We start from the raw sequence: 26,828 nt of genomic DNA, 5'->3' as shown, positions 1-26,828 counted from the left end.
TCTTTTAAAGTATGAGTTTATTCTCCAGGTTTTCTTAAATATCCACAAATTAGTGCTTTTATTGCAGCTATATCCAGAAGCTGGAAACAATTTAAAATATGTTCTTTTATCATACATTTAACACTTAAGAGATAGAATGGAACAGTATGAATTTTAGAGATGTTTTTCAATGATTCAACAAAAAGCATATGGAAATTGATAATTACAGAAATAATGATTGAACTCTAAAATAAAAACATAAATTATACAGAAATGAAAGGGTAAAAGGTGTTTCATTAAAAACAAACAAAAAAAACAGTGGCTCATCACCTCTCCTGCTGGTTAGTAACCTAATGAAAACAATGAGTCAAGTATTCACTTCTCCATATTAAAACAAAGTGGTTCTAACCTTTTCATGCATGCCAGCTTTAGGTCAGAAATGCGAGCCAGGATTTTAGGTTCAGAACATCTCAAATATTTTACTGCCTTAAGCTAATGGATTCTTCTTTGTAACACGAGAAATTGGTAATAACTCTTAAGTTTGCTTGGACAGAAAAAACAATGGATGAGCAGTTAATCAAGTCAAGTGGGATTTGGTCACTGGGACACAGTTACAAATGGCGCCAAATCAGAACACACAAAAAGCTTAGTTTGAGGGTGAGCATGTTAAAATAAAAAACAAAGAAGAGGAGCATTTGAGATCTTTACAGAAACATATTTGGCCAAACAGTCTAGGTTTGGCAAGTACAAGGGGAATGAGTCCCTAGAAAGATGAAGTTAATGAGAAGCTAGAATTCAAATTAGTTCCAACTCAATTTACAAATTAACAATGCAAAATGATTTTATTTTCCATCCTTTTCATTCAATAGAAAATTAAAAACTATATTCTTACTGCTAATGTAAACTTCTGATGTTTCTTACCTTGCCATATTTTTCGATAGTTTTTAAAGATAAGTGATAGCAGATATTGTTATTAATGTGACCAATACATTAAATTTCCAAAGAATAAAATTAGATTAATACTACGTTATTATTCACAATAGAGGTTCTACAACTGTCCCCAGCCCTGGGATCACGAAATAGGACGATTTAGTGATCATTAAATGGAAAATGAATTGTGAAAACTGTTGTTTCCAGAATGCCTTTCCCTCTCTATTTGTATTTTAAAAAAAAGATCTTATACTTTCTTCATTTAAACATATTTTAAATAACCTAACATTGTTTCCTGTTTCCATTTTCTCTGAAATCAAATTTTAAAACTTCTAAAATTTGCTCATAGTAAGTGATCTCAGATGTTTCTTTTAACAGTAAAACTACTTTAATTCTGTTTAAAAAAAAGTGTCAACACTATACCATTTGCCAAGAGGGTGGCCTGAAGTCTCTTTTTTTTTTGGTCATTTTTAATGCATTTTAGGTTGTTATCTAGCACGCATATAATGGAATTAAAGTTCCTATAGGAGAGAATGAAGTTGGAGCATTAATGATGTAATTACACATGGAAGTTAGAGCCACAAAGGAGTTATAAAAATGACCTTGTGTATTAACCTCTGTCAACACAATTAGTTCAACACCTGGTCAAGTCAGGGAAAGGGGGTAACAATAAGCTACTGTGACTGAAACTAGCTTGACTCAAAAAAAAAAAAAAAAGTCTATAGCCTACCAGATAGCTCTGTACACACTCAGTCTAGAGACTTTCTACCACAATACTAAAATACAAATTCTTCACAAGTCACAACTTTATCCCAAATGTTCTTATAGGTTCTATGCTGCTTTTTAAATTCTACTAAATAATCAATAGCTTTACAACAAAATTAATTTTATTTAAAAAACACTTAAATCACTATCCCACAAAATGTTTAGAAACACAGGTAACCATGGAAGGTAAACGTGCATATACTGCTTTTATTATTATAGTTATGGTTGTTAGCTGAATGAAAACAAATAGTAGCTAAAAAGGTTTCAAATGATAGAATAACGTATTTAGGTAAGTTATGACAATTTTTTGAGTACTCAGACAATAGAAATGTATTATATATTTTTGCACCAATTGCACATGCAAAGTTAACAATGAAATCGAGGAACTGAAGATCAAAAGGGGCCTCAAACATGTTCACTAGCTTTTAAATTTTAGACAAAAGAGCTGAGAATAGAAAAAAAAAAAAAAACCCAACATATACCCCATAAAAGTCTTTTTCTTTTTTAATGACTTCCAATTTTAACTCTTTTCTAGAAGCACTAAGGGCATGGAGACGCTTATTGTAGATTATGTATCATCTCCTCTTTGGCTATGAGGTGTGTGGTTTTGTTAACTAGAGACATCAATGAGTTCAGTTTCTGAGACCAGTCATTTAATAAATTATTTGGATCCTTGGGTCTCTGGAAGTTGATAATTCCTGCCAACCTGTCTACTTTAGCAAAGATGGTCTTGTTAACTACTAGATTCGAGAGAAAAGCCTCTGACTCCTGCAAGAGAGAGACAAACTGGGTTAAGACAAGATAATTTTAATTATCAATAAACAAAATTTAAGGAAAGCATTCTCTACACTCTTCACTCAAGAATATGCTAAAATTCATTAATAGTTAGAAACTGCTGATTTCCTGAAATGATGTACTTATTTTACTAAGAGTCTAGGGAATGATTAGAATGAGTACACTCAAAGTCAGCATTCAGTTTGAACCTCCCGGCAAACTTAATGCTGTGGGTACTGCCCAAGAACCTGTTGCCACCAGCAATTTGGTCTACCTTCTACGTTTCCCCCTAAAAGGCAGTATTATACAGTTAGTTTCAGTTAGAAATGGTGGGTTAGAATATATGCTCTGCCACTTGCCAACTCTGTAGCCAAAGAGAAGGCACTTTACTTCTAAGGACCCAGGCACCCTCGTCCAGAAACGAGAAGAGCTAATGAACTAACCGAGGATCAAGCCCTCTAACCCCAACATTCCACAATTCCTCCTTTTCAGCTAAACTGCCAGACTCCTTCTGGTGACAGAAATGGTTTTTCAGACCATTACTATACACTTTGCTTAACTCCTATCTCTTTGTTATTGTACATTTTACCAACATGAAAACCAGACCTGAAGATGATATCCCTCTAACATGTCCTGGGTCCTTTTCAGGTGAACTGCAGTCACGTCTCCCTCATATGTTTTATTTCTACAGTTCACTTTTGGGAACCTAGACATATTTATTACAGAAATATATACTTTATCTTCAAATTAATCACTGTAAAACTACCATATTTAAGTGAAGATTTTAACTAGTATAAATAATATTAATGTAGCTATAAACTTGTTATTTAGGCTACTCTTTGGTATTCAAGATAGCTTGGGGAAACTTTCTATCACCTAAACTTAAAATTAAGTAATAAAACAAAATTGATTTTCTTGCTCAATTTTTACAAGTCAATTGATTTTCAAAATGAATGGTTACAAACAACGTTTACTACTTACATCAACAGACAGATCCAGAAGTTGTGCCATCCTCTTCATCGTTATCCTCGTGTAATACTTGGCCATTATTCTAATATTCTGAGGAGAGAATATAGAGCACAGAGGACACAGCTGTCAGTAAGGCCAAAAGCCCATCCCATTTGTTTTCATATCCAAATAGGTTTAGTTAAAATGTCAAATGCTCAGAGCTTTTATTTTGCTATAGTCCACCACTGGAATGAAGCTGGTTCTAAATGTCAATAACGAAACTAAATATTTAGATATTCTGGCTTCTGCAGTTATTTCTAGTTATTCTGAGTACACTCTACAACTCTTTTAAAATATATATAGTCAAAATATAGGCTTAACTAAATTAGTTGTTAAAAGTTGTAACCATACTAAAATATGTTTGCTAAATGCAAGAATCTAAAGTTAAGTTTTTCTAATTATGACACAAATGTTTAAAAGGCTAAAATTTTTAAAGGATCAAAATCATCTCAAAACGCTACCTTATCATCATTATAACTATGTAAAGATAACTCAAAATTAAACTCTTAATTTTCACTGGAAGTGGTGCTAAAGTTAGAGAGACGCCCCTTTGTTATTCTTAATGTTATTAACAAAGCAGCAGCACTCACAAGGAAAAAGGGGGATGGTGGGGAGAAAAATGAGCTCATCTCTGAAGAAGCTGCACCTCCTCCCATCTCTAATCAGGGCTGAGGGCAACTCCAACCTCTCAGAAAGCATAAGAATCACTCAAGACTCCCCGCTTTTCCTTCATCCTTTAAATTTAACCAATGACCAAATTCTATTACTTTTCTTCTTTAAAACAGTTAATTCCATTCCACCCACTCTTCCTCAATACCTTGGCTACTGCCTTAATTCAAGCCCATAAAGCCACTTAGCTAGTCTCATCTCCAGTCTTTTCTCTCTCCAAATCCACTCTTCACACTTCCTCCCAGAGGAATCTTTATAAAATACAAGCCTGGTCATTATCCTCTCAGCTTTGTTACGACCCAGCCCTTTTCCGTACCTCCAACTTCCTTTCTCACTGAGCCCTTTCCTTGGAGGTCCTCAAGTTCCCCTGCTGGTTTGCTGCCTCCATGCCCCAGCGCAGACTATCCCATCTGCCTACCGGGACTGCCCTCCCTTGTCTGCCTGCTGACTACATACTCTTCTCACAAATCTTACCTCCCACATCGATTCCTATGTATCCAGCCTGACCATTCTTCATGGTGGAACCAATCAACTCTCTCCTTGTGCTCCCCTCTAGTACATGTATACTTGTACCATAATACATAATTTATAAATGCATCTTCCACTGTGATTTATTTTTAAGCATTTTGAAGGTAGGGACCATGTCTTATTCTCCCATGTGTCCCAGCACTTTGTACAGTGTGTGGCATATAGAAGGCTCACAATAAATGTTTGTTAATGAATGAATGTTGACATAATTCAATTTGTAGTGACACCAAGAAGATCAAAGGTCAGGTTTAAGACATGCTACCCATTTCCAAAACTACCCAGCGAGTACCAGAAAGAAAACACTCCCTCCACCCCCATCCATCCCTCACATTCTTAAGAAATTCCTTCTGATTTATATGCTATAAAACTTTGGATTCTTGAGAGGTCCTCTCAAAATGCAGCATGCTAACACAGTTATCTTTTCTGAAAAGCTAAAAAGAGGTGGGGAAAAAAAGACAAGAGGGGTAAGATAAATTCTGATATGCTTTGGGAAATAAGACAATAAACATCTGAACAACAAATTTACATCACTACTACATTGGGCATAGAAAAAAAAAATCCTAAAGTGAAGAATTAAAGACATAACATCCAAAAGAAACATTTGAGGAATAAAAGTTTATGCTCAAATTTGCCAAAGTTTACTTCTAAATTGTCATCTCCATCATGCCAGATCCTTACATGTTCAACAACTCTGTTTTTCAAGTCTTTCCACCTTTTTTCACCTTCCTCTGTATAACCAAAAACATCAGTTGCAGGACTCTCCAGAGAACCTTTTCTTAATTCCATTCCATAGTCTTCAACAAGTGTGGACCAACGCATCAACTCCATTGTGGTAAAAAGCTTTAAAAGATCCCTGTAAATTAAATAAAACTTAATATATTCCAAATCTGTAAAAATTAAGTTGCATCTAATAGCAAATTTTAAAATATCAACAAAGAGGATTTTTACAGTTTTGTTTGTAGAACAAGATACAAGTTATTACTTATTTTACCAACTTTACTACCATTTTTTCCACAGTAATTGTGAAAAGCACATTCCCCTACTTATCATTTTGCTATCTCCTCTATTGTATTTGCCAATCTCTGGACTAATTGACTGTAAACTTACTAATGAAACAGATAAAAGAAAAATAGCTTAAAAAAAAAGCACAATGGGCTTATGATAAAGCCTATGTCTGTTTTATTATTTATTTATTTATGGCTGCATTGGGTCTTCGCTGCACGCGCGGGCTTTCTCTAGTTGTGGCGAGCGGGGGGCTACTCTTTGTTGCGGTGCGCGGGCTTCTCATTGCGGTGGCTTCTTTTGTTGTGGAGCACAGGCTTTAGGCGCGTGGGCTTCAGTAGTTGTGACACGCGGGCTCAGGAGCTGTGGCTCGCGGGCTCTAGAGCACAGGCTCAGTAGTTGTGGCGCATGGGCTTGGTTGCTCTGTGTCATGTGGGATCTTCCTGGACCAGGGCTCGAAACTGTGTCCCCTGCACTGGCAGACGGATTCTTAACCACTGTGCCACCAGCGAAGCCCATGTTGTATATAATGGATTTTCAGAAGCATCTACTTCTGAAAATCACAAAGCTCCAAACATTTACAAATGATAAAATTTATCAGATGATTAATTAAACAAAAGTGAGTTTGAACTAAGACTTCTACTTGATAAGTGGCTTAGAATGGAGTGTTATAACCTCACTGCATTAATTTCAAATGTAGTCCTAAAAAAACACTTTATTTTCTCTAGTTTTATTCTCTAATACAATCTATCAGTAACCAATTAAGAAGTATACACTTAGGTTAACCAATTTTCTTTCAAAACGGTGCTTCTACTGAGACATACTATACTAATTATAAAAGTACTTACTTGTATTTAGGAATTTCTTCTAACTTCTTGTCACCACTTATTCGGTGAACCAAATCTGACTGTTCATTGTCAAAAGGAGCCAAGATAACATAAAGGACAACACTTTTCAGGGCCTAAAAAGGTTGTACAATGCAACAGTTTACATACAAGACTAGAAACAAAATGGAAACTTTGGCAGAAAGTGAAAATTCATGGAATAATTGTATATACTCATTTTTAATACTGTAATCAAAAGTCAGGGGGAAAACCTTATCAGATTGCTCTTCATAGTGCTTTTCTTTAATGTTGACTTTTCATAAAACTATTATAAAACAAATGCAGCGAATCTTTGCTAATTTTTTTTCCTTTCTGGCTGTGCTGCACGGCTTGTGGAAATCTTAGTTCCCCGACCAGGGATCGAACCTGCACCCTCGGCAGTGAAAAAACAAAGTCCTAACCACTGGACCACCAGGGAATTCCCGAATCTTTGCTAATTTGAATTACTACCTGGGTTGGCTTTTTTTTTTAAACTGAAGTATAGTTGATTTACTTAGTGTTAGCTTCAGGTGTACAGCAAAGTGACTCAGTTTCTTATATACACACACACACACACACACACACACATATATATATATATATATTCTTTTTCAGATTCCTTTCCATTACAGGTTATTACAAGATATCGACTATAGTTCCCTGTGCTATAGGGTAACTCCTTGCTGTTTATTTTATATAATACATAGTGGTATGTATCTGTTAATCCCATACTCCTAATTTATTCCTCCCCCAAACTTTTTTTTTAAATAAATGTATAAAAAAAGGTTCTTATAACAAGTTAGCAGCAAAAATGTGGAAACCACATATAATTTATTCACAAACTTTGCAAAATAATTTTCCAAAGTAATGCTAGGTCTTTATCTGTGACCTTTGTTAGAAGGTAACCTGCTGTACATGTCTTAAATAGTAAGCCTACATTTCTTCAAAGGCCATAAATAATTCATCTGAATCAGTAAGGATATAGTGAACTTTCAACAGACTGAACAGAAAGCAGTACCACACAATTGCGTGTAATTACTGAAGTTAAAATTATTTCAAAAAATGCAAATTCTTCCTAATAAGTATCAATGTCAAGTTTAAGACTATATTCTTACCTGTTGCCACTTTTCACTTTCTGCCTGTATACAGGGAGTATCATAGATTGCTCTGTAGTGCTTACAAATAGACAAATAAGATCCTTCATGTTGATCCAGCTGAATCATTAAGTTATAGTATTTCAACTTTAATTTCTGAAAAAAGTTGACAAAATAAATTGGGGTTTACAGGGTTTCCCCCCAACATTTTCAAAGTAAACTTATAGTAAGAGATAGGCTTACCTCTGTATTTTCTTCCTGGAAAAATTTGGTGTTAATTTTCTTGCTGATGATTTGTGTACGAATGTAATCCTTCACAGCTAGGCAGAGCCGCATTTGCTCCAAAATAAACTCCACTCGCTCTTTCTTTTCCATTGACCCATACGTTTCTACCTAGCAGAGTAAGCCCCCAACCAAGAGTATAATCTTTAGTAATATTTTTAAATTGCAACAAAATTAAATAGACATTAAAAATTCACACCTGATAAATAATATGAACCTTCACGCATATTGAGTGTTGATGGTGATATAAAAAGCTAGTTTCCTCCAGGAAATTACAATTTAAAAAAATTATTATATAGTAAAACGGATATTTTTCTTTTGGTGTAAAGTTCTATGAATTGTAACACATGCACAGATTTCTGCAACCACCATCACAATCAAGACACAGAACAGTTCCATCACCCGCATAACTCCCTCACATGCCCCCTTTACAGTCACACTCATAACCCCTGAAAACCAATGATCTGTCCTCTAATACCACAGAACTGTGTTTTCTTTATTATTATTCATTCATTCATTCATTCATTTTTGGCTGCATCGGGTCTTAGTTGCAGCACGCTGGACCTTCCATTGCGGCACGCGGGCTTCTCTCTGGTTGTGACGCACAGGCTCCAGAGTGTGTGGGCTCTGTAGTTGCAGCACACAGGCTTAGTTGCCCCACAGCATGTGGGATCTTAGTTCCCCGACCAGGGGTCAAACCCACATCCCCTGCATTGGAAGGTGAATTCTTAACCACTGGACCACTGGGGAAGTCCCCCAGAATTGTCTTTTCAAGAATGTCGAATATAAGATGCAACCTTTTGAGACTGTGTTTACTCAGCATAATGCTTTGAATAAGATTCATTCAAGTTGTTGTATAAATCAAACAGTTCGTTCCTTTTTATGGCTAAGTAGTATTCCATGCATGGATGAACCCCAGTTTATCCATTCACCTGCTGAAGAACAACTGGGTTGATTCAATCTTTTGCCTATCACAAATAAAGCTACTCTGAACATTAGTGGACAAGTTTTGTGTGAATATAAATTTTCCTTTCTCTTGGGTACCCAGGGATGGGATTGCTGGGTTATATAGTAAGCGTATGTTTAACTTTATAAGAAACTGCCAACCTGTTTTCCAGAGTGGCTGCACCATTTTGCATACCGATCAGCAATCTATGAGAGTTCCAGCTGCTTTGCATCCCTGCCAGCTCTTGGTATTGTCAGTATTTTAAAAAAAATTTTAGGTATTCTAATAGGCATGTAGTAGTATCTCATCATGGTTTTAATTTGCATTTTCCTAATGGCTAATAAGGAAATGACAATTCTAAAAATGAAAAAAGATATCAGTTGCAATGCTAACTATATAATAGTTGAAACCGTTATACAAAAAAGAGGCACAGGTCTTTTGAAAATTCAGATGCCAAGGCTGATATGACCCTTCATGGGTGCAGAATGTAGAGTTACAGTAGATACCCACAAATATAACAGAGAATCAATTATATCAAACACTATGAAAAAGTTACTAATATAATATTTGGCATACATATGTTATAAATGATTTATAACATCTAGAATGACACTTTTACAAAGTAGAATGAAGTAAGGCTATTATTACTACAATTTGGTCTGAAATGTTTTTATTTCACTGTCTTGTCCTTCGTTATTTTTTTTAATAGTTAGTCAACATATTGTGTGCCAGGCACTGTGCTAAGCACTCTATGTACACTAATTCTCCTTTGTAATTTCTTAAGGAAAATAAAAACACACACAATGAACCATCAATGTTTCATTTTGACATGTTCACTCACTCTCCATGTGTCAATTACTTTGAAGCAAATCTCAGACAAGATATTATAAATATTTCAATATGTATCTCTAAAAGATAAACTGAAAAAAATATCATACCTAAAAGTTCTTTATATCACGAAATATCTACTCACTCCTCAATAGTCTCATTTATTTTTTTAATCAACTCAGAATCCAAATAAGGCTCATACTCTGCAATTTGTAGCTATGTTTCTTATGTCTCTTTTTTCCTTGCCATTTATTCATTGAAGAAATCAAGTCAATCATCCTATAGTTTTCTAGAGTCTGAAGTTTGCAGACTGCGTCCCTGTGGTATCATTTAACAGGCTCCTCTGTCCCTGGTATACCTTAAAAACTGGCAGTTAAACCTAGAGGCGTTATATAACTGAGATTAATTTTTTGGCAAGAATACTTCACAGGGGATGTTGAATCATGAGGCATATAGTCCTCCTGGTTGGCAAATAGAGTTGGGAGGCAAAACTATGGAGCAAATAAAAAGATCCGTGGTTGCCAAGGGTTAGGGAGAGGAAGGGATAAATAGGCAGAGCCCAAAGGGTTTTCACAAGCAGTGAAACTATTCTTTATGATACTACAGTGCTGGAGACACGTCATTATATGTTTGTCAAAATCCGTAGAGTGTACAACACCGCGAGTGAACCCTAATGTAAAACTCTGTACTTTGGGTGATAACGATGTGTCAGTGCAGGCTCACTGACTGTAACTAACGCACCACGCTGGTTCGGTATGCTGATGGTAGGGGAGGTTGTGTGTTGTGGCAGCAGTGGGTAGTACTTCCCACTCAATTTGCTGTGAACCTAAAAATATTTTTTAAAAAAAGTCTTTTAATTGAAAAGAAAAAAAAAAAGGTGTGTGTTTGGCAGGGTGGGGAGCCTGAAGCCAAACAGAACTAGTGGTAATCCAACAAGTTACTTAACTCCTTTGAGTCACAATTTCCTTGGCTGAAAAGTGGGGATAAAAACAGTGTTGCATGTGAACATTAAATGAGATCAAGTATATAGAGAACATGTTTTTAAAAATGACAACAAACACAATGCATGCCATACAAGTTCCTTCCAGTATTATTTTTTTCCTTCCCTTTATCTAAAATGGATAAGGTACATAATTGAAAAGTTAAAATAATCGATTTAACTTAACAGGGAGCCTTTGATGAACTAAAATTATAAGCAAAAATTTGAGCATAGGGCTTTCCTGGTGGCGCAGTGGTTAAGAATCCGTCTGCCAACACAGGGGACACAGGTTCAAGCCCTGGTCCAGGAAGATCCCACATGACGTACAGCAACTAAGCCCACAAGCCACAACTACTGAGCCTGCGCTCTAGAGCCTGTGAGCCACAACTAGTGAGCCCACGTGCCACAAATACTGAAGCCTGCACGCCTAGAGCCCATGCTCCGCAACAAAAGAAGCCACCACAATGAGAAGCCAGCACACCACAACAAAGAGTAACCCCAGCTCACCACAACTAGAGAAAGCCCGCGCAGCAATGAAGACCCAACGCAGCCAAAAATAAATAAATAAATAAATTTATTTAAAAAAAATTTTGAGCATAGTTTACGTACATTTTTCTGATAGGAGAAATGGCTTTTCTCAGATTTCTTAGCACTCTGCTATCTCATTTTAAGGCCTCTCTTAAAAACTGTCCTGAAACACAGCAAACTATGAAGGAGTTTTTCTTTGTTAAACCAATATAGACTAGAAGTTGACCACCAATCAAATATTCATTAAGAATGAAGCCAACGATGAACAGTAAATTCCTAAGGCATAAGTAAATGAACGTGAATTACTGGTTTTATTTAAATTCTAAAGAGAATTAAAATGTTCAAATAAGGGCACAAAGTTAAGACTAATTTGTTGATCCTACTTTTCTTCAAAACATTTTTAGCAGTTAAATTTGGTTGGGACCATAATTACACAACTTCCAGCTACTTAAACAACCTCACACTCTACAGTACTCACTCTTAATCCTGGTGGTTCAGAAGAAAGTGATAAGGTGCCAAAATAAGCAATTACAAGAAAATATTGCTGACTGTTTTTTTTTTCTTTGCTGCGCCACACGGCTTGTGGGATCTTAGTTCCCCAACCAGGGACTGAACCTGAGCCTTCGGCAGTGAAAGCGCCAAGACCTAACCACTGGACTGCCAGGAAATTCCCAAAATACTGCTGACTGAATGTAAAATTTTACATACTCTAAAATGCAGCACCTTACCTGTAACTCTTGTAAAATGGAAGCTGCCTCTTTGACGTCACCGTTTTGCTCTTTTATAGTTGCTAATGTTTTAGTCAGCCGAGCACGCTCAATTTCAACATAAATCTACAAATACAAGAGGTTTATATTATCTAAATTCCTACAGAAACGTGTTAAAATTGAAAAGGTAGAACTGAACTATTATTCAAACAAGGTATTTCTCTTGCAGCTGTCATGCACTTTATCCTCCACATACCAACAGCACTGTGTGACATTTTACATTTCACAATCACATAATTTTAAAGAAAATATCTCTATAAAATGTTATCCATATTTTGCACTTTGCTTTGAGAACTTCAGTATGAAATCACTGTGCTTAACAACTAACAGGACCAAAAACTAAATAAATGGCACAGAAAGTGCCTTTAAAAGAACTGATTATTTGAAAAATAACACTTTGCAAAGAGCGTATGCAGTCTATTATCTATAATTCAACCAATACTCTCATTCTGATTTCTCTTTAAATGCAAGGCTACTTTCTCTAAAAACATCTGATCTTGCTAAGTTAAAGTTACTAGCATTTTTGTAGCCATTTGTAATGCTAGTAGATTTATAATTTCCAACAAATTAAACATTAAAAATATAACTATAGCCTAACAAAGTCTAGGGAACTAATTTTCATGCTTGGGCTTGCTGACCCATTTAGCCTTTGCTCTGCAGCAACCCCTTTTCCCCACTCCAGTCCCAAATCCTTAATCTCCAATGATAACAAACTGCTTACACTTTCCTAAATGTACTAAGTGTTTCTCACTCTGATATCTCTGCATATAATTTCCCCTATGTCTTAAATGCCCTTCTCCCTATGCTCTGGCCCAGTAGAATTTCTATTCATTCTTAAAAAGCCAGCTGAGCCACCATAAACTCTCTGAGGCTTTCCTGGGGTCCTCAGCCAGTCAACCCCTACCTCTGTGCTGCAGGGAACAGCAAGCACATTGCTACTGTCATGACCAGCACAGTAACTATTTCCATGATTGATCTCTTTTGAGGTTAAAAATAGCGTCCTGCCCATTTTGGACCTCGCACAACACAGGTAGGTGCTCAATAAACGTTTAATGAACTAAACTATCAAAAGAGACAGTAAGTTATATATAAACTAAGTTTTTGTCTTCAAACCACAAAAATCTACCTAGAAAGAAACGTATCTACCATAGCCACCATTTCATACTTGCCGTGTTTAGAGAAACACTAGATTGGGGGTGGGGATGGGGCACAGGCATCAAAAGAAATACAGATCGATTCTGGCAAGACAGTGAAAGTTTGAAAGCTAACCTCACACTGTAAACGCTCTAAGAAACCTTAGCTATCCCAAACATAGACTTCTTGAGCAGGTCTAGGCCATGTGAAGAAATAACCTTATGTTTAATTATTACCAAATGTAAATTTGGGATAAGAACACTAATTTCTAGAAAAATCTGGATATACTAGGACTGTCACTATTTCAGTATATTCACTGGCATCTGGGAAGACACTAGAAGGAGATGTATTTACAAAGATATGGGTTAAATTAAGATGACGACATTCTGTGTATTCCATCTTATAAACACATACATATGTACTTATATAAAATGTTTAAACACATAAGTATCTCTGAGTACTTACTGTGAGTTCTGCTAATAGAAAACTTACCTTTCCTTCTGTAACCATTCGTAGAGTATCAATTAATCGAAGTTTGATTGGAAGGTCTGTGATTTCCTCAACGTAAGTACAGCACTGTTGAACCATTTTTGCAACAGCCTAAAATAATAAAAACCATTCATAAGTTAAATTCATTCCTCATACAGGAAAAGGAACTATTTTATTGATGGAAGTGCTGTGGTCAAATCTGGTCTTCCCAAGCAACTCTAGATACTGAATTGCCAATTAAATAAAATATAAGAAATCAATTCCCCCAGCCCCACCCCTGCAACCCTTAGCTAAGAAGTACTGAATACTCAGTGACAAAGCAGTAAAGGTTAGGAAAACCTCAGGTGTAAAGACCTTACCCCTCTCCACTACAACTGGTGGGTGAGCTGATTACACAACAGGAAAGGTGGAAGAGGCATGTCTGGCAATGTCCATTAGAAGGCTGGCTGGCTAGCTTTTTTACAGTCAAGAAGGAAAGTATGGAAGAAGTGGCAACAGATTAAGGGCAGGGAAAGGTGGGGGGAGAGAAAAGCAGAGTTTAACAGTGGCTGTGACAGTGGTGAAGCCATAAAAAAGAGTCGGTGAAGCCATAAAAAACAGTCGGCAGAAGCAGAAGGTAAGACAGTTCCACCATCTGGGCGGGGAGCAGGAGCCACAGCCAGCCACGCCCACCTCAATAAAATGCGACACTGAAAAGCTCAGCATCTCTTGCCCACAGTTCCCTGACAGGTAGCACAAGCAGCTTGTACTACATTTCTTCCAGCGCTAACAGTCTATGATCTAGGTCAGGGGTCAGCTGACCTTTTCTATATATGTTTATAAATATTTACACAGTAAGTATTTTAGAGTTTGTGAGCCATAGGATCCTCTGTGGCAACTACTCATTTTTATTTTATAAATAAATTTATTTATTTATTTTTGTCTGCTTTGGGTCTTCGTTGCTGCACGCAGACTTTCTTTAATTGCTGCGAGCGGGGGCTGCTCTTCATTGTGGTGCGTGGGCTTCTCATTGCGGTGCACGGGCTTCTCATTGCGGTGGCTTCTCTTGTTGCAGAGCATGGGCTCTAGATGCGTGGGCTTCCCTACTTGTGGCTCACGGGCTCTAGAGTGCAGGCTCAGTAGTTGTGACGCACGGGCTTAGTTGCTCCGTGGCATGTGGGATCTTCCCAGACCAGGGCTTGAACCCGTGTCCCCTGCATTGGCAGGTGGATTCTTAACCACTGCGCCACTAGGGAAGACCTGTGGCAACTATCCGGCTCTGCCTTTGTAACTCCACAGATATGCCATACATGACAAATGGGTGTGGCTCTGTCCCCCCAAAATTTTATTTACAAAGGTGGCAGGTAGGATTTGGTCCTTGGCCCATAGTTCACCAACCCCTAATCTAGATTCTAAACAGCATATCATAATCATTGATAATAATAATTAGGACTCTGTCATCAGGAAAATGTTAAATTACATTAAGCATATTTTAAGATAGCAGAAAAGTAAACAGAATATCTTGCTGTCAATTATATCTCAGTAAACCTTTAAAAATAAATCCCATGGTATATCTTGCAAAGATTTCCTTGAAAAACATTTAATGTTCACATAGCTCAGATCAGACTTAATTATCTGAAAATTAGCTGTTTAGAGGCTCCCAGGAGTCCCAGAAGGCGAAGGTTTTATTGTAAAATATAACTCCTTCAGTAAGTGCAAAGCTCTGGAACACCTAGTCTCTCACAAAACAGATGATCCCTCTAAAACTAATTATAATAATGATTTCTAGAAGGGCATACAACTTGATCATTCTAAAAGCTGTGCAAAAAATACATTAACAGAAACCAGATGGGGAAAAGAAAAGGAAACAAATCAATATTCTAATGATAAATGAACATCCTGCTGCTCCCTGAAAAAACTGTAGGGAAGTCATTAGTGAAGTTACAGTTGGCGTGATGCTGACCCTCTGCACTGAAGTGATAGTGAGTTAGAAAACGTTAATCTTAAGCAATCTAGAAAAGGTTATTTTAAGAAGATTACTAATTTCTAACCCTGATAAAGCAAAAATGAAAAGTTTGAGGTAAAACATAATTATGAGAAAAGGAAAGAGATATTTGGAGTCCCTAAGTACTTTCCAGCTGTGAAGATATAACATATTAAGGCACAAAGAGCAGCTCTGGTTCCAGTTCTGGGGATGTCACTAGCCAGCTGTAACACTGACTCCAACTCTTTCCCCAAGAAGCCTTCCCTAATAAACTTAATTAAAACCTTTCTCTTCCTCTTTTCATACATCTTAGCATTTTTACTATTCTAATGTCACTTACTATATGTTGCCATGTATGCAAGTAATTTTTAAAAAATTTAAAAATCAATCTTGGGACATGTTAAAGATTGCTATGATTACTTGCGATTTATGTTCTGTACTAAGCTATAGGTTACTTACACATTTCTTCACATTCTAAAAGGCTTACATATAAAATTCAGTTTCTCTATTAGAAAAGTAACAGAGTAAACAGTCCCTCGACTAGTTCTAAAATGTTATGACTCTATGAAATTAAATCTGTATTTTAGGATATGTTCTTTGAACTTTATATTAATACTATATAAAACACATATTTTTGTTTATTTTAACCCAGGTTGCCCCAAGACTTCTAATTAAGTAGCCCTTTCAAAACTGTCCCATAGAAAGCAAGTCTCTTAGAAAATCAGAGGAGGATGATGGTTTATCCATGTTAGTCTCTCAAACCACAGAAATGAGCAGCAAAAATCATATTTAAATGAATTACACATTCACATGTACTAGAGAGCCTCAATTAAATCTATGTTAATTCTTAACAGTGAATTTTATATGCATGTAAACTTATCTAAGAAAAAGGAAAAAAACCAATCACAGTAACTTTGCTTTTTGCAAAAAATAATTTAACCCACTCTAATATCAAGCTCACTCTCACAGCAGACTAATTAATAAAATAAGGGCTTTGGACAAGAACCCTGTACTTCTATTTTTTGGTTCTACTACTACCTTGTTTTACAATGTCATTACCTTTATCATTTGAAAGCAAAAAATAAAAACCCATAAGCTACTCGGAACAGCATTTTAAAGATAAAATATAAATGTAAAAAGTGGAGTCTATTTCTAAAGAGGATCATTTAAATATATATCAAGCAGAACAGGAAAGCAGTAAAGAAAATCCAGCTTCACAAAAACACCAAAAGAGAACATATATAATCTTTAAACAAAATGAGTAGTCTGAAATTTTTAACAAAATGATGTCTGAAAATGGCCTCAAAAATAAGTTAAATAGGGGCTTCCCTGGTGGCTAAGTGGTTGAGAATCTGCCTGTCAATGCAGGGGACATGGGTTTGATCCCTGGTCCAGGAAGATCCCACATGCCGTGGAGCAACTAAGCCCGTGCACCACAACTACTGAGCCCACGTGCCACAACTACTGAAGCCCGTGCCTACAGCCTGTGCTCCGCAACAAGAGAAGTCACCGCACTAGAAAGCCCACGGGCGGCAACGAAGACCCAAGGCAGCAATCAATCAATCAATCAATCAATCAATAAGAGAGAGTAGCCCCCGCTTACCACAACTATAGAAAGCCCGCGCGCAGCAACTAAGACCCAACGCAGCCAAATAAAAAAAGTTAAATATTAAGTGTTTAATAAAGGCATGATTAAGTAAATTACGGATTATCAACTTGACAGATTATAACACAACCATTTAAAATAATAAATATGAAGGAGCGACATGGAAATAGAAGCTGCATCAACACTCTCCGAACAATTTTGTAAAAATATGCAAATATATAAAGATTAGAAGACAAAAATAAAAGCAGTTGTCATGAGAATATGGATAGAATTTTTTAAAACTCTCTAAATGTTGTGATGTTGATTTAACAGTAGATTTAAAACAGATTCATAGAAAGGTTTTTTTTTCTGAAAGTCCTTATTTAAATTTGAATGTATTTGTTTTTGATCAATCATGAACTCACTTGTTTTAACTGACTCCGTCTTTTTGACAAAAGCATAATATTTTCATTAAGTAAATCCCATTCTTTAGCCTCATAGCACATCTTCACTACTGCAACTAAGATACGGGATGTAGACACCATATCAGAAGCCTGTAAGAATGAAAATATATTGAAAGTTAATGGAAACAGTGTCAAATGAAATTAATGACAATTGAGGTTTTCATTATAATCTACTCACAGTTCGGGTCTGTTTTTCCAAAGAGAGAAGGGTTTCAATGACTTCTTGAAGTCTTCCTTCCTAAAACAAAAGGTAAATGAACAATGAAAACACCAACAACACAAAACCAAATAATAGTCTAACATGAGATGTTTCTGACACAGAAAGACAAAATCAATAGCCTATTTTAGAGGAAAGAGACTACTGTTGTCTTTTTCTCCTTTTCATGATACTGCCTGCTTCTCCAGAGGATTCCAGAAGTCAGTGGTTCCCAACTTGGGGCCCACAAGCTACTTTTTTTTTTTAATAGATCTTTATTGGAGTATAATTGCTTCACAATGCTGTGTTAGTTTCTGTTGTACAACAAAGTGAATCAGCCATATGCATACATTTATCCCCATATCCCCTCCCTCTTGAGCATCCCTCCCACCCTCCCTATCCCACCCCTCTACGTCATTGCAAAGCACTGAGCTGATCTCCCTGTGCTATGTTGCTGCTTCCCATTAGCTATTTTACATTCAGTAGTGTATATATGTCAATGCCCTAACCCACTACTGGGCATATACCCTGAGAAAACCATAATTCAAAAAGAGACATGTACCCACAATGTTCATTGCAGCACTATTTACAATAGGCAGGACATGGACCCAACCTAAGTGTCCATCAACAGATGAATGGGTAAAGATGTGGCACATATATACAATGGAATATTACTCAGCCATAAAAGGAAATGAAATTGAGTTATTTGTAGTGAGGTGTATGAACCTAGAGTCTGTCATACAGAGTGAAGTAAGTCAGAAAGAGAAAAACAAATACCACAAGGTTTTTGTTTTTTTGTTTTTTTCGTTTTTTTTTTTTTGCGGTACGTGGGCCTCTCACTGTTGTGGCCTGTCCCGGTACAGAGCTCCGGACATGCAGGCTCAATGGCCATGGCTCACAGGCCCAGCCACTCCGCGGCATGTGGGATCTTCCCGGACCGGGGCATGAACCCGTGTCCCCTGCATTGGCAGGCAGACTCTCAACCACTGCTCCACCAGGGAAGCCCCACAAGCTATTTTTAACATTTCAAAATGCCTAGGAGAAACTGACTCTAGAACAACAATGATTTAACACTCAAGAAAAACATCAAGTCTTTGTTTTGGATTCTAATTCATCACCTCAGTGTGGGAACACCTGTTTATCTTGTTCTGAAGAGACTCTTAACTGGCTGTCACCCGTGTCTTTGAAGAATAAAAATGGGAAAATAATGATTTCTTTATAAATTCACCAAAAGTATTTTAAAACATGAAGTTCTGAGGAGAAATAAGAAGGATATTTGGTGGTAAAAAGATAGGAAACCCTGGTTTAATTTTTCAATGACTTTAGAAATAAATTATAATTGTGCTTAAAGAAAACAAAGCCTACCTGAGATTACCCACGCATGCTATACCAAGTCATCAATTGACAATAATCTCCATCTCGTACGTAAAAACAAAACATTCTCCCTGGGGCATACATTAAGAAATGGGAATAACAAAATTCAAATAATATAAACCTAGATGATAATACACCAGGACTAAAATAAGCCATATTAGGAACCACACATTTTGATAAAAACAAAACCACCCCACAGCACAAAGATTGCATTAATTTAAGATATTGATATTACTAACATTGAATGAATTGGAAGTGATGAGGAGGGTCTCATTTATAAATCGCTTTTCTAACCCTAAAGGAAATTTATTTTTATTTTAATGACATTCATAGATGGTACATGAGTACTACTCTTTTACTGATGAGAGAAACTAAACAGCTTTTGAATTAAGGGCACAAATAATGTTTAGACTTTTCAAAATACTGTTCCCATATTTTCCAAGATAACTTTTAAGCTATGAATTTTCTAGGCAGCACAGAAAATGCACTGTATAGGCATTGTTTGAATTTATTTTAATTAAATCTAAAACATACAATTACTAACATTTTAACAATGTTTCCCATGCAAAGGGGAGCACCAGTTCTGAAAGCTGTATAGGTTTACGTGTACAATAAATGTTGGCTAAATGTCCATCAGAGCAGAAGAACAAAGAACAAATCTATAAATTCTCCAAAGTTAAAGGTTAATAAATCATAAAAATCAAAGAATCAAAACCTGTGTTGTTCAAAGGTCAACTGTAATTTCCATAGGGAAATGGTTACTACTTGGCAACAAAATATAGTGCAAAAATTGCTAAAATGCAAAATACTGTTTACTGATGGTCCCCTCTTGTCACTTTTGTAATTACTATTAGTCACATGATTGTGATCAACAGCATGTAGTTTACTGTATGGTATTTTAATTCAGAAATATGCATTTTAAAGAATTGCACCCTCCAATGAAGGAATCACATACCACTCTAGAGCTGGGGTCTACCAGTATCAACAAAACATTAAATGTCACCATCACCTTCTCAGAAAGGCGTTCTTGGAAAATGCTCTCTAAAGTCAGTAGTCACTCAGCACCTCCTTTAACACTCCAGCCCACTGAGTTTCTGCTTTGCAATGACCCTGTGGACAAAGAATGTCACCTGCCATTTCAGTAAACAAAGGACGTTGCGGCTGTAAAACAGGATACTGGTCCTAGATAGTTACGATGCATGTCAAAGAAATGATTTCAGTAAGCCCAGGCTCCTGCATCTTCCCCTACAGAGAAAAACACTAAAATCATTAACTTGAGATGTCTGTTTTTGTGATTAGCAGTAATCTTTTGATGTTCAACTACATGTTTGTTTTTTTTCAGCCAAAACTCCTATGTATTCTGGCTCCTCCATCACCTCTTTGGAACAGTCCCTCAGAGCTATCTGAGTGGCTGCCTTTTTGGGCTATAGTTCTCAGTAATGCCCCAAATAAGACATAATTCTCCACTTTTAGGTTGTGTATTTTTTTTCAGTCGACAACCCCAAACTCTTTTCCATTTTAATGTTCACTGTCTTTCTAATCTCACTAGAATGTACTCTGTAAGAGCTGGGGCCATGTCTATACTGTTCATCACTGTAGTTCAGTGCTCTGCACCTGCCCAAGCATATAATGGTGTTTTGTAGATACTGTGTACCAGTATCTTTATACCTTTATACCTTGTACCACAGTTATTAATGTGCATGTCTTGCCTCCTAAGTGGTCTATAAGTTCTTTAGGGCTGGACATTGTTTGATTGTTTCCCTTACACCAACCTGCACACAGTATGTGTTCAATGGATTGACATTGACCTGAACTATTCACTTGATCTTGGCTTACAATTCCTGATTCTTACTGTTACAGTAAGTAGGATGTGACAAATTATATGGCTGACAATTCAGTGCTATCTGAAAAATGTTACCATCAATTTCATTAAATACAACTCCCAATTCTCTAATCATCCCACTTTTCCACCCAATCTTCCATGTACAAGCTCATGGCTAAACATCTTCCTCGTTCCTTTCCTATCTATTCACATATCTTCCTTGCAATTCTACCTCCTCAATGCTGCCTTTCAATTCAGAGGAACAAGGTGGTCAGAGCTATCAAAACCAAGTTGTTAGAACATGTGACTCTTGTGACTCCTTTTTCTCATTAAAATAATCCTTGTCGGGGCTTCCCTGGTGGCGCAGTGGTTGAGAGTCCGCCTGCCAATGCAGGGGACATGGGTTCGTGCCCCAGTCCGGGAGGATCCCACATGCCGCAGAGCGGCTGGGCCCGTGAGCCATGGCCGCTGAGCCTGCGCGTCCGGAGCCTGTGCTCCGCAATGGGAGACGCCACAACAGTGAGAGGCCTGTGTACCGGGGGGGGGGGGGGGGGGGGGGGGGGGGGGGGAAATCCTTGTCAATGAGGTAACTGACTAAGGAGTTTATTCAACATCAATACATGTTGGGTATCTGTATATTCTGTATGTTTGTGTCCTTTAACTCCTAAATGATCCAATCTTTTAATGATTTCTTAAACAACCTCAACAAGTAAGAAAAGGCCCATAAAAAGTTAACCACAAACAGTTGAAATGTAATGCCAATCCAATACTTTTAAATGACCTATTTCTTGAAGGGGTCTTTTGTCCAAGCTACTAACAATCAGTAAACTGTTTTACATTTCACCTCCTCTTTATTTTTAGTGTTAACCATGAGAAGAGGTTGCAGGTGACCAAATGAAATGCAAAGACATTAAGAGGAGGGAGAGGGACTTCCCTGTGGCGCAGTGGTTAAGAATCCTCCTGCCAATGCAGGGAACACGGGTTCGAGCCCTGGTCCCGGAAGATCCCACATGCCGCGGGGCAATTAAGCCCGTGCGCCACAACTACTGAAGCCCGCGCGCCTAGAGCCCATGTTCTGCAACAAGAGAAGCCACCACAATGAGAAGGCCGCGCACCACAACAAAGAGTAGCCCCCACTCGCCACAACTAGAGAGAGCCCGCGTGCAGCAATGAAGACCCAACGCAGCCAAAGATAAATAAATGAAATAAATTAAAAAAAAAAAAAGAGAAGGGAGAAACGAAGGATATATTCGATTTAAGAATGCAAGTAGGGCTTCCCTGGTGGTGCGGTGGTTGAGAGTCCGCCTGCCGATGCAGGGGACACGGGTTCGTGCCCCGGTCTGGGAAGATCCCACGTGCTGCGGAGCGGCTGGGCCTGTGAGCCATGGCCACTGAGTCTGCACGTCCGCAGCCTGTGCTCCGCAACGGGAGAGGCCACAACAGTGAGGCCCGCGTACCGAAAAAAAAAGGAATGCAAGTAGTCCCTAAATAACCATATGCCAAATATACACGGTAATCCAAAAGCAGGCGGTGGGGGTAGGGGTTGGAGGGGAATCTTCTGTGCATTAGAACTGTTAAATACTACATCTTTACAGTTCAGAAAAGGCCCTCATTAGATTAATTTTTAACTCCCTAATGCCAGGGTGAAATAACAACTATTATCTAGAACTAGTATCACTTTTATTATCTCACCAATCTGATACAGGGTCCTCAAATACCAATCACAGAGGCAGTAGAATGTAATGGTTAAAAACAGGCTCTGCAGCCAGAATGCTTGAGTCTAAATTCCAGATCTACCACTGTGTTACTTTAAGAAAGACACTTACCCTCTCTGACCCTCAATTTTCTCTTCAGTGATATGGGCATAATAATATCTATAGTTCCTGCTGCATAGAGTTGGTGTTAGGATTAAGGCAATGATGGCTAACATTATTAGTCACTGTTGTTATTTGCTAGGTGAGTGTTAGGACACAGAAACAGAATTGTACTAGGTCAGGGACTTCCCTGGTGGTCCAGTGGGTAGGGCTCTGCGCTCCCAATGTGGGAGGCCCAGGTTTGATCCCTGGTAGGGGAACTAGATCCCGATTGCACGCCACAACTAAGAAGTTCGCATGCTGCAATGAAAAGATCCCGCATGCTGCAACTAAGACCAGGAGCAGCATGCATGCATGCATAAATAAATAAATAAATAGATAGATAGATAGAACTGTACTAGGTCACAACTGTAGGAGATTCAAATGGCCTAGATTTGGCAAGTATACCACGTGGGGTTAGACTTCGGTCTGACTTTTGAAGGCTTCTGCTATATGTGGTATTCTCACCTGATACATTCTTATTAATTCTCTATACATATAATTTTTATCTTCGAATGTCTTTCACATTAAAAATAAAAAATGTCTTAAGGAAAGTAAGCACAGAAGTGATAGTCTCTTAAAGAAGCCATGGGATGTAGCAAAAAGAACACTATACCTATTGCCAGGAGACCTCAGCTTGATCTGATTCTTCTATAGACCTTGAATAACTACTGAAGCTGCCTGAACCTTAGTTTTCTCACAAGCAAAGTGAAGGTAACAAAACTTCCTTCAGTTTTATTGATGGGCTCAAAATAAAAAACTAAAGAATGTATGCTAAAGTGTTCCATGCATTCCAATGCAGAAATGCAATGCTTTAAATATATTTTTATGATTGGCAGAATGGCTATAAAATAATATAAAATGAGGGATAGAAAGCAAAACAGGGAAACATACCCTAAAAAACCCTAAGACAGCTATCTAATCCAGAAGTTGAAAACTGTGGGTCTGTATTAAAAAATCCTTCTACCTTCCCATGCCCCAGCCCTCTTCCCCCTGCCCCGCCTCCCCACAAAGACAATCCATATCTACACCTTGTTTTGTTCGACAGGCACAGTGGCTTAAGAGAAAAATCAGGGCTTCCCTGGTGGCGCAGTGGTTAAAAATCCGCCTGCCAATGCAGGGGACACGGGTTCGAGCCCTGGTCCAGGAAGATCCCACATGCCGTGAAGCAACTAAGCCCGTGCGCCACAACTACTGAGCCTGTGCTCTAGGGCCCGCAAGCCACAACTACTGAAGTCCGCGCACCTAGAGCCCGTGCTCCACAACAAGAGAAGCCACGGCAATGAGAAGCCTGCGCACCGCAAGGAAGAGTAGCCCCCGCTCGCCACAACTAGAGAAAAGCCCATGCGCAGCAACGAAGACCCAACGCAGCCAAAAATAAATAAATTAAATAAATAAATTTAAAAAAAGAAAAATCAAATGGCTTTAATTTTACATAGTTTAACAGGCCCCAACATTCCCTGCTTCAAACATTTCCATCACCCACTTGACACCCAAAAAATCATTTGGCATTTGAGTTTGCAAATCTTCTCAACTGTCTTGAACGTAACAGCGATGTTCTAAATAAATGCCATACATTGACTGCTAGAACAATTGTAGCAGCGAAATATTTTTTTCTTACTGGCCTATAAGCTATTTGAAAGCAAGAGCTCTGTCCACTAATTTTATACCCCCATAAAGTCTAGCACTGACTGGGTCTTACACACAGTAGGCTATCAGAAGAAATTGGTAAGGGGAAGATTTTTTTTCACCCTAGTCTCAGTTCTTGGAACAACTGTACTCCTTTAAAGCAATTAGTTTCTTCCTTATGGCAACTATCAATCTATTAATTCCAAAGAGGTGGTTTGGGGCTGACTTTGACCTGTACATATGTTTTGTCTGATCTACATGGTATTGGCTCAAACAGTGCTTTAAAACAGATTAGTGTCCAGTTTCTAAATATAAAGGCAATTCATATAAAAATCCATATTCCTGGTCTCTCCCTCAAATTAGAGGAGTTCATAAAGCGTGGCCTTCATTCGCAATTGGCAAAGATTAACCTAAGGTGCAGAGTTCCTACTCTCTTTCCTTGAGCAGGTGCTCAGAAGTTCAGGTTTCATTACACTTTGCTCACTGGGCAGGACACTTGGTGAGAGCAGAAGCTCTAGAATCAGTATGCCTGGGTTTGCATCCTGGCTCCACCACTTTACTAGCTGTATGACTTTGGAGCATGTGACTCAACTTCTCTTAGACTGTTTTCCTATCATAAAATAAGAATGATAATAATACCTACCTCACAGGGCTAAGGTGAGGATCAAATGAGTTAATACATGAGTGCCTGGCACTGCAGAAAGCACTCAATAAATGTCAGAGATTGTTTATCTGCCCTGCGCTGGAGGTGTTGGAGTTTTCCAACCTCTATGTAACTGGTGATGTTTCTTTTATGTAACTGGTGATGTTTCTTTATAGTAGCAGCTAGAAAGCTCAGAGATGAATTGATGGCTACCCTCCACTTAGGGTACTGAACCTAAGAAATACAAGTGTATCAACTTCATCATCTTTCCCTAACCTTGTCTTTTGTAAAGCCCCACTAAATTATTTTTTGGAAAAAAAGGGAAGCATTGAAAGGGTTCCTTCTGAGAATTAAATGTGAAGTATTACTTGACACTCCTCCTGCCCCTGAATTTAGTATGTTTTAATGTACTTAGGTAGTAAGCTCCTTAAGAGACAAAAACAACCGTATTAGTGAATGCATCCCAGATGAATAGCAATACATGTTTGTGGCTGGATTGATCAAGGAATTTAAAGAGGCCTGAGCACAACCCTTAACAACGTTCCCTGATGAAGGTGATGCAACAACTATCCAAACCCTAGTCAGGCACCTAGGTTTAAATCCCTGGTTCTACCTATTGCTAATGTTAGGATGGACAGACAACTCTAAGCCTTGGTTCCTTTACATGTAAAATGATACACAAAGTTGCCTGACACACAGCATCCCATGTTGCACGATAAATGTTCAGATCAAGTAAAATTTCTATTTCATGGAAGATATGCAGCTGGGCTAAACTACTGTTAACGACCTCCATTAATTATGTTACTTTGTACTTCTGTGCCTGTTTGTCTTTACTCGTGCAGTTCCCGCTCCCAGGGATGACTCCTCCCCAGCCCAATCTTACTCTGCAACGCCTGATACAAACGTCAGCTTCTCTGTAAAACCCTCCCTTAACCGACCAGTAAAAACGAACGGCTTCCTTCTGTGTTCCAGTAAGACTTTCATACTTGTATGGCACTCACTACCACGCGTAACTTGTGTAATTTGTTGTGTACACGGACTCCTTAGGGACAGGGGTCCTGTGTTAATCACCTTCGTCCCTATCCCTTTCCTGTCCCTTCTCCTGGCCAAAGGCCAAGCACATCGCCACGATGCGTACGCAACTTAACCAGAGAAACTGATTCGACAAGAGCAAGAGAACTCTCTGATCTAGCGTGAATGCTGACGCGGCCTTAATCCCTGAGAAACTACTCAAGTAAACGTGAAACAGTATCCAAGAAAAGGTAAAAAGTACTAATGGAGCCCCAACTCCTAAGGGAATGAAGTGACCATCTGTCCTGGGGAGGTTCTGGGAAGCTGTATGCACTAGCGTACTCCGGCTGCGGGGTCTCCCTGGTCAGGCCGACCTACTTCTGCAGGCCTAGCTCGGGCCGGGCAGGCAACAGCGGGATGCGCGCTCCAGCCCGCAGGCCCCCTGAGGCCTAAGCAAGCTCGGCGCCGTGACTCAGCCCCTGGCTCCCGCCAACACCCAGCCGGCCTCCCCTCACCTTGGCCAGCTTCTCGCACTCCGGCAATCGCTGATCCACCGTGGCGCTGTAGTCCACCTCCATCTTGACGATGCGCCCATCTGCCCGCTCCAAGTCGCCGTCCGCCATGGTCCCTACCTGAGCGTCCGTTGATGTCCCCCTAATTCGGCACCACTAGTCACTCACACCGGAAGCTGCCGGCGCACCCCCTCAGGCAGTGCGTCGGCGG

The 26,828-nt window shown here is 38.5% G+C and overlaps 1 protein-coding gene across 2 annotated transcripts; it reads right to left on the bottom strand.

The window, feature by feature from the left end:
- Window positions 1–26,828, bottom strand: PSMD12 (proteasome 26S subunit, non-ATPase 12). Of its 2 annotated transcripts, none has more exons than XM_060133882.1 (11): window positions 26,621–26,828; window positions 17,756–17,815; window positions 17,539–17,667; window positions 13,569–13,676; window positions 11,904–12,008; window positions 7,856–8,005; window positions 7,634–7,768; window positions 6,504–6,616; window positions 5,332–5,506; window positions 3,430–3,507; window positions 1–2,460 (listed from the first exon to the last, which is right to left on the bottom strand). In XM_060133882.1, exons 1-11 carry the CDS (start codon window positions 26,726–26,728, stop codon window positions 2,233–2,235), a joined length of 1,389 nt encoding a protein of 462 aa, XP_059989865.1. In that variant the 5' UTR covers window positions 26,729–26,828; the 3' UTR covers window positions 1–2,232. The 2 variants fall into 2 exon arrangements, with proteins under 2 accessions (XP_059989865.1, XP_059989866.1); XM_060133883.1 differs by having other exon boundaries at window positions 1–2,442; window positions 26,621–26,825.

The sequence above is a fragment of the Lagenorhynchus albirostris genome, chromosome 20, assembly GCF_949774975.1.
Source record: "Lagenorhynchus albirostris chromosome 20, mLagAlb1.1, whole genome shotgun sequence".
Classification (NCBI taxonomy): domain Eukaryota; kingdom Metazoa; phylum Chordata; class Mammalia; order Artiodactyla; family Delphinidae; genus Lagenorhynchus; species Lagenorhynchus albirostris.
The sequence above is the reverse complement of the archived record's forward strand: the minus strand, read 5'-3'. Positions and strand labels throughout refer to the sequence as shown.

Coding starts and splice junctions, on each gene's coding strand:
- PSMD12 (XM_060133882.1), bottom strand. CDS start 26,728: ATGGCGGACGGCGACTTGGAGCGGGCAGATGGGCGCATCGTCAAGATG. Junction 3,508..5,331: donor AAAACAGAGTTGTTGAACAT/GTAAGGATCTGG, acceptor TTCTCTCCTCAG/AATATTAGAATAATGGCCAA. Junction 2,461..3,429: donor TTCTGGATCTGTCTGTTGAT/GTAAGTAGTAAA, acceptor GTCTTAACCCAG/TTTGTCTCTCTCTTGCAGGA.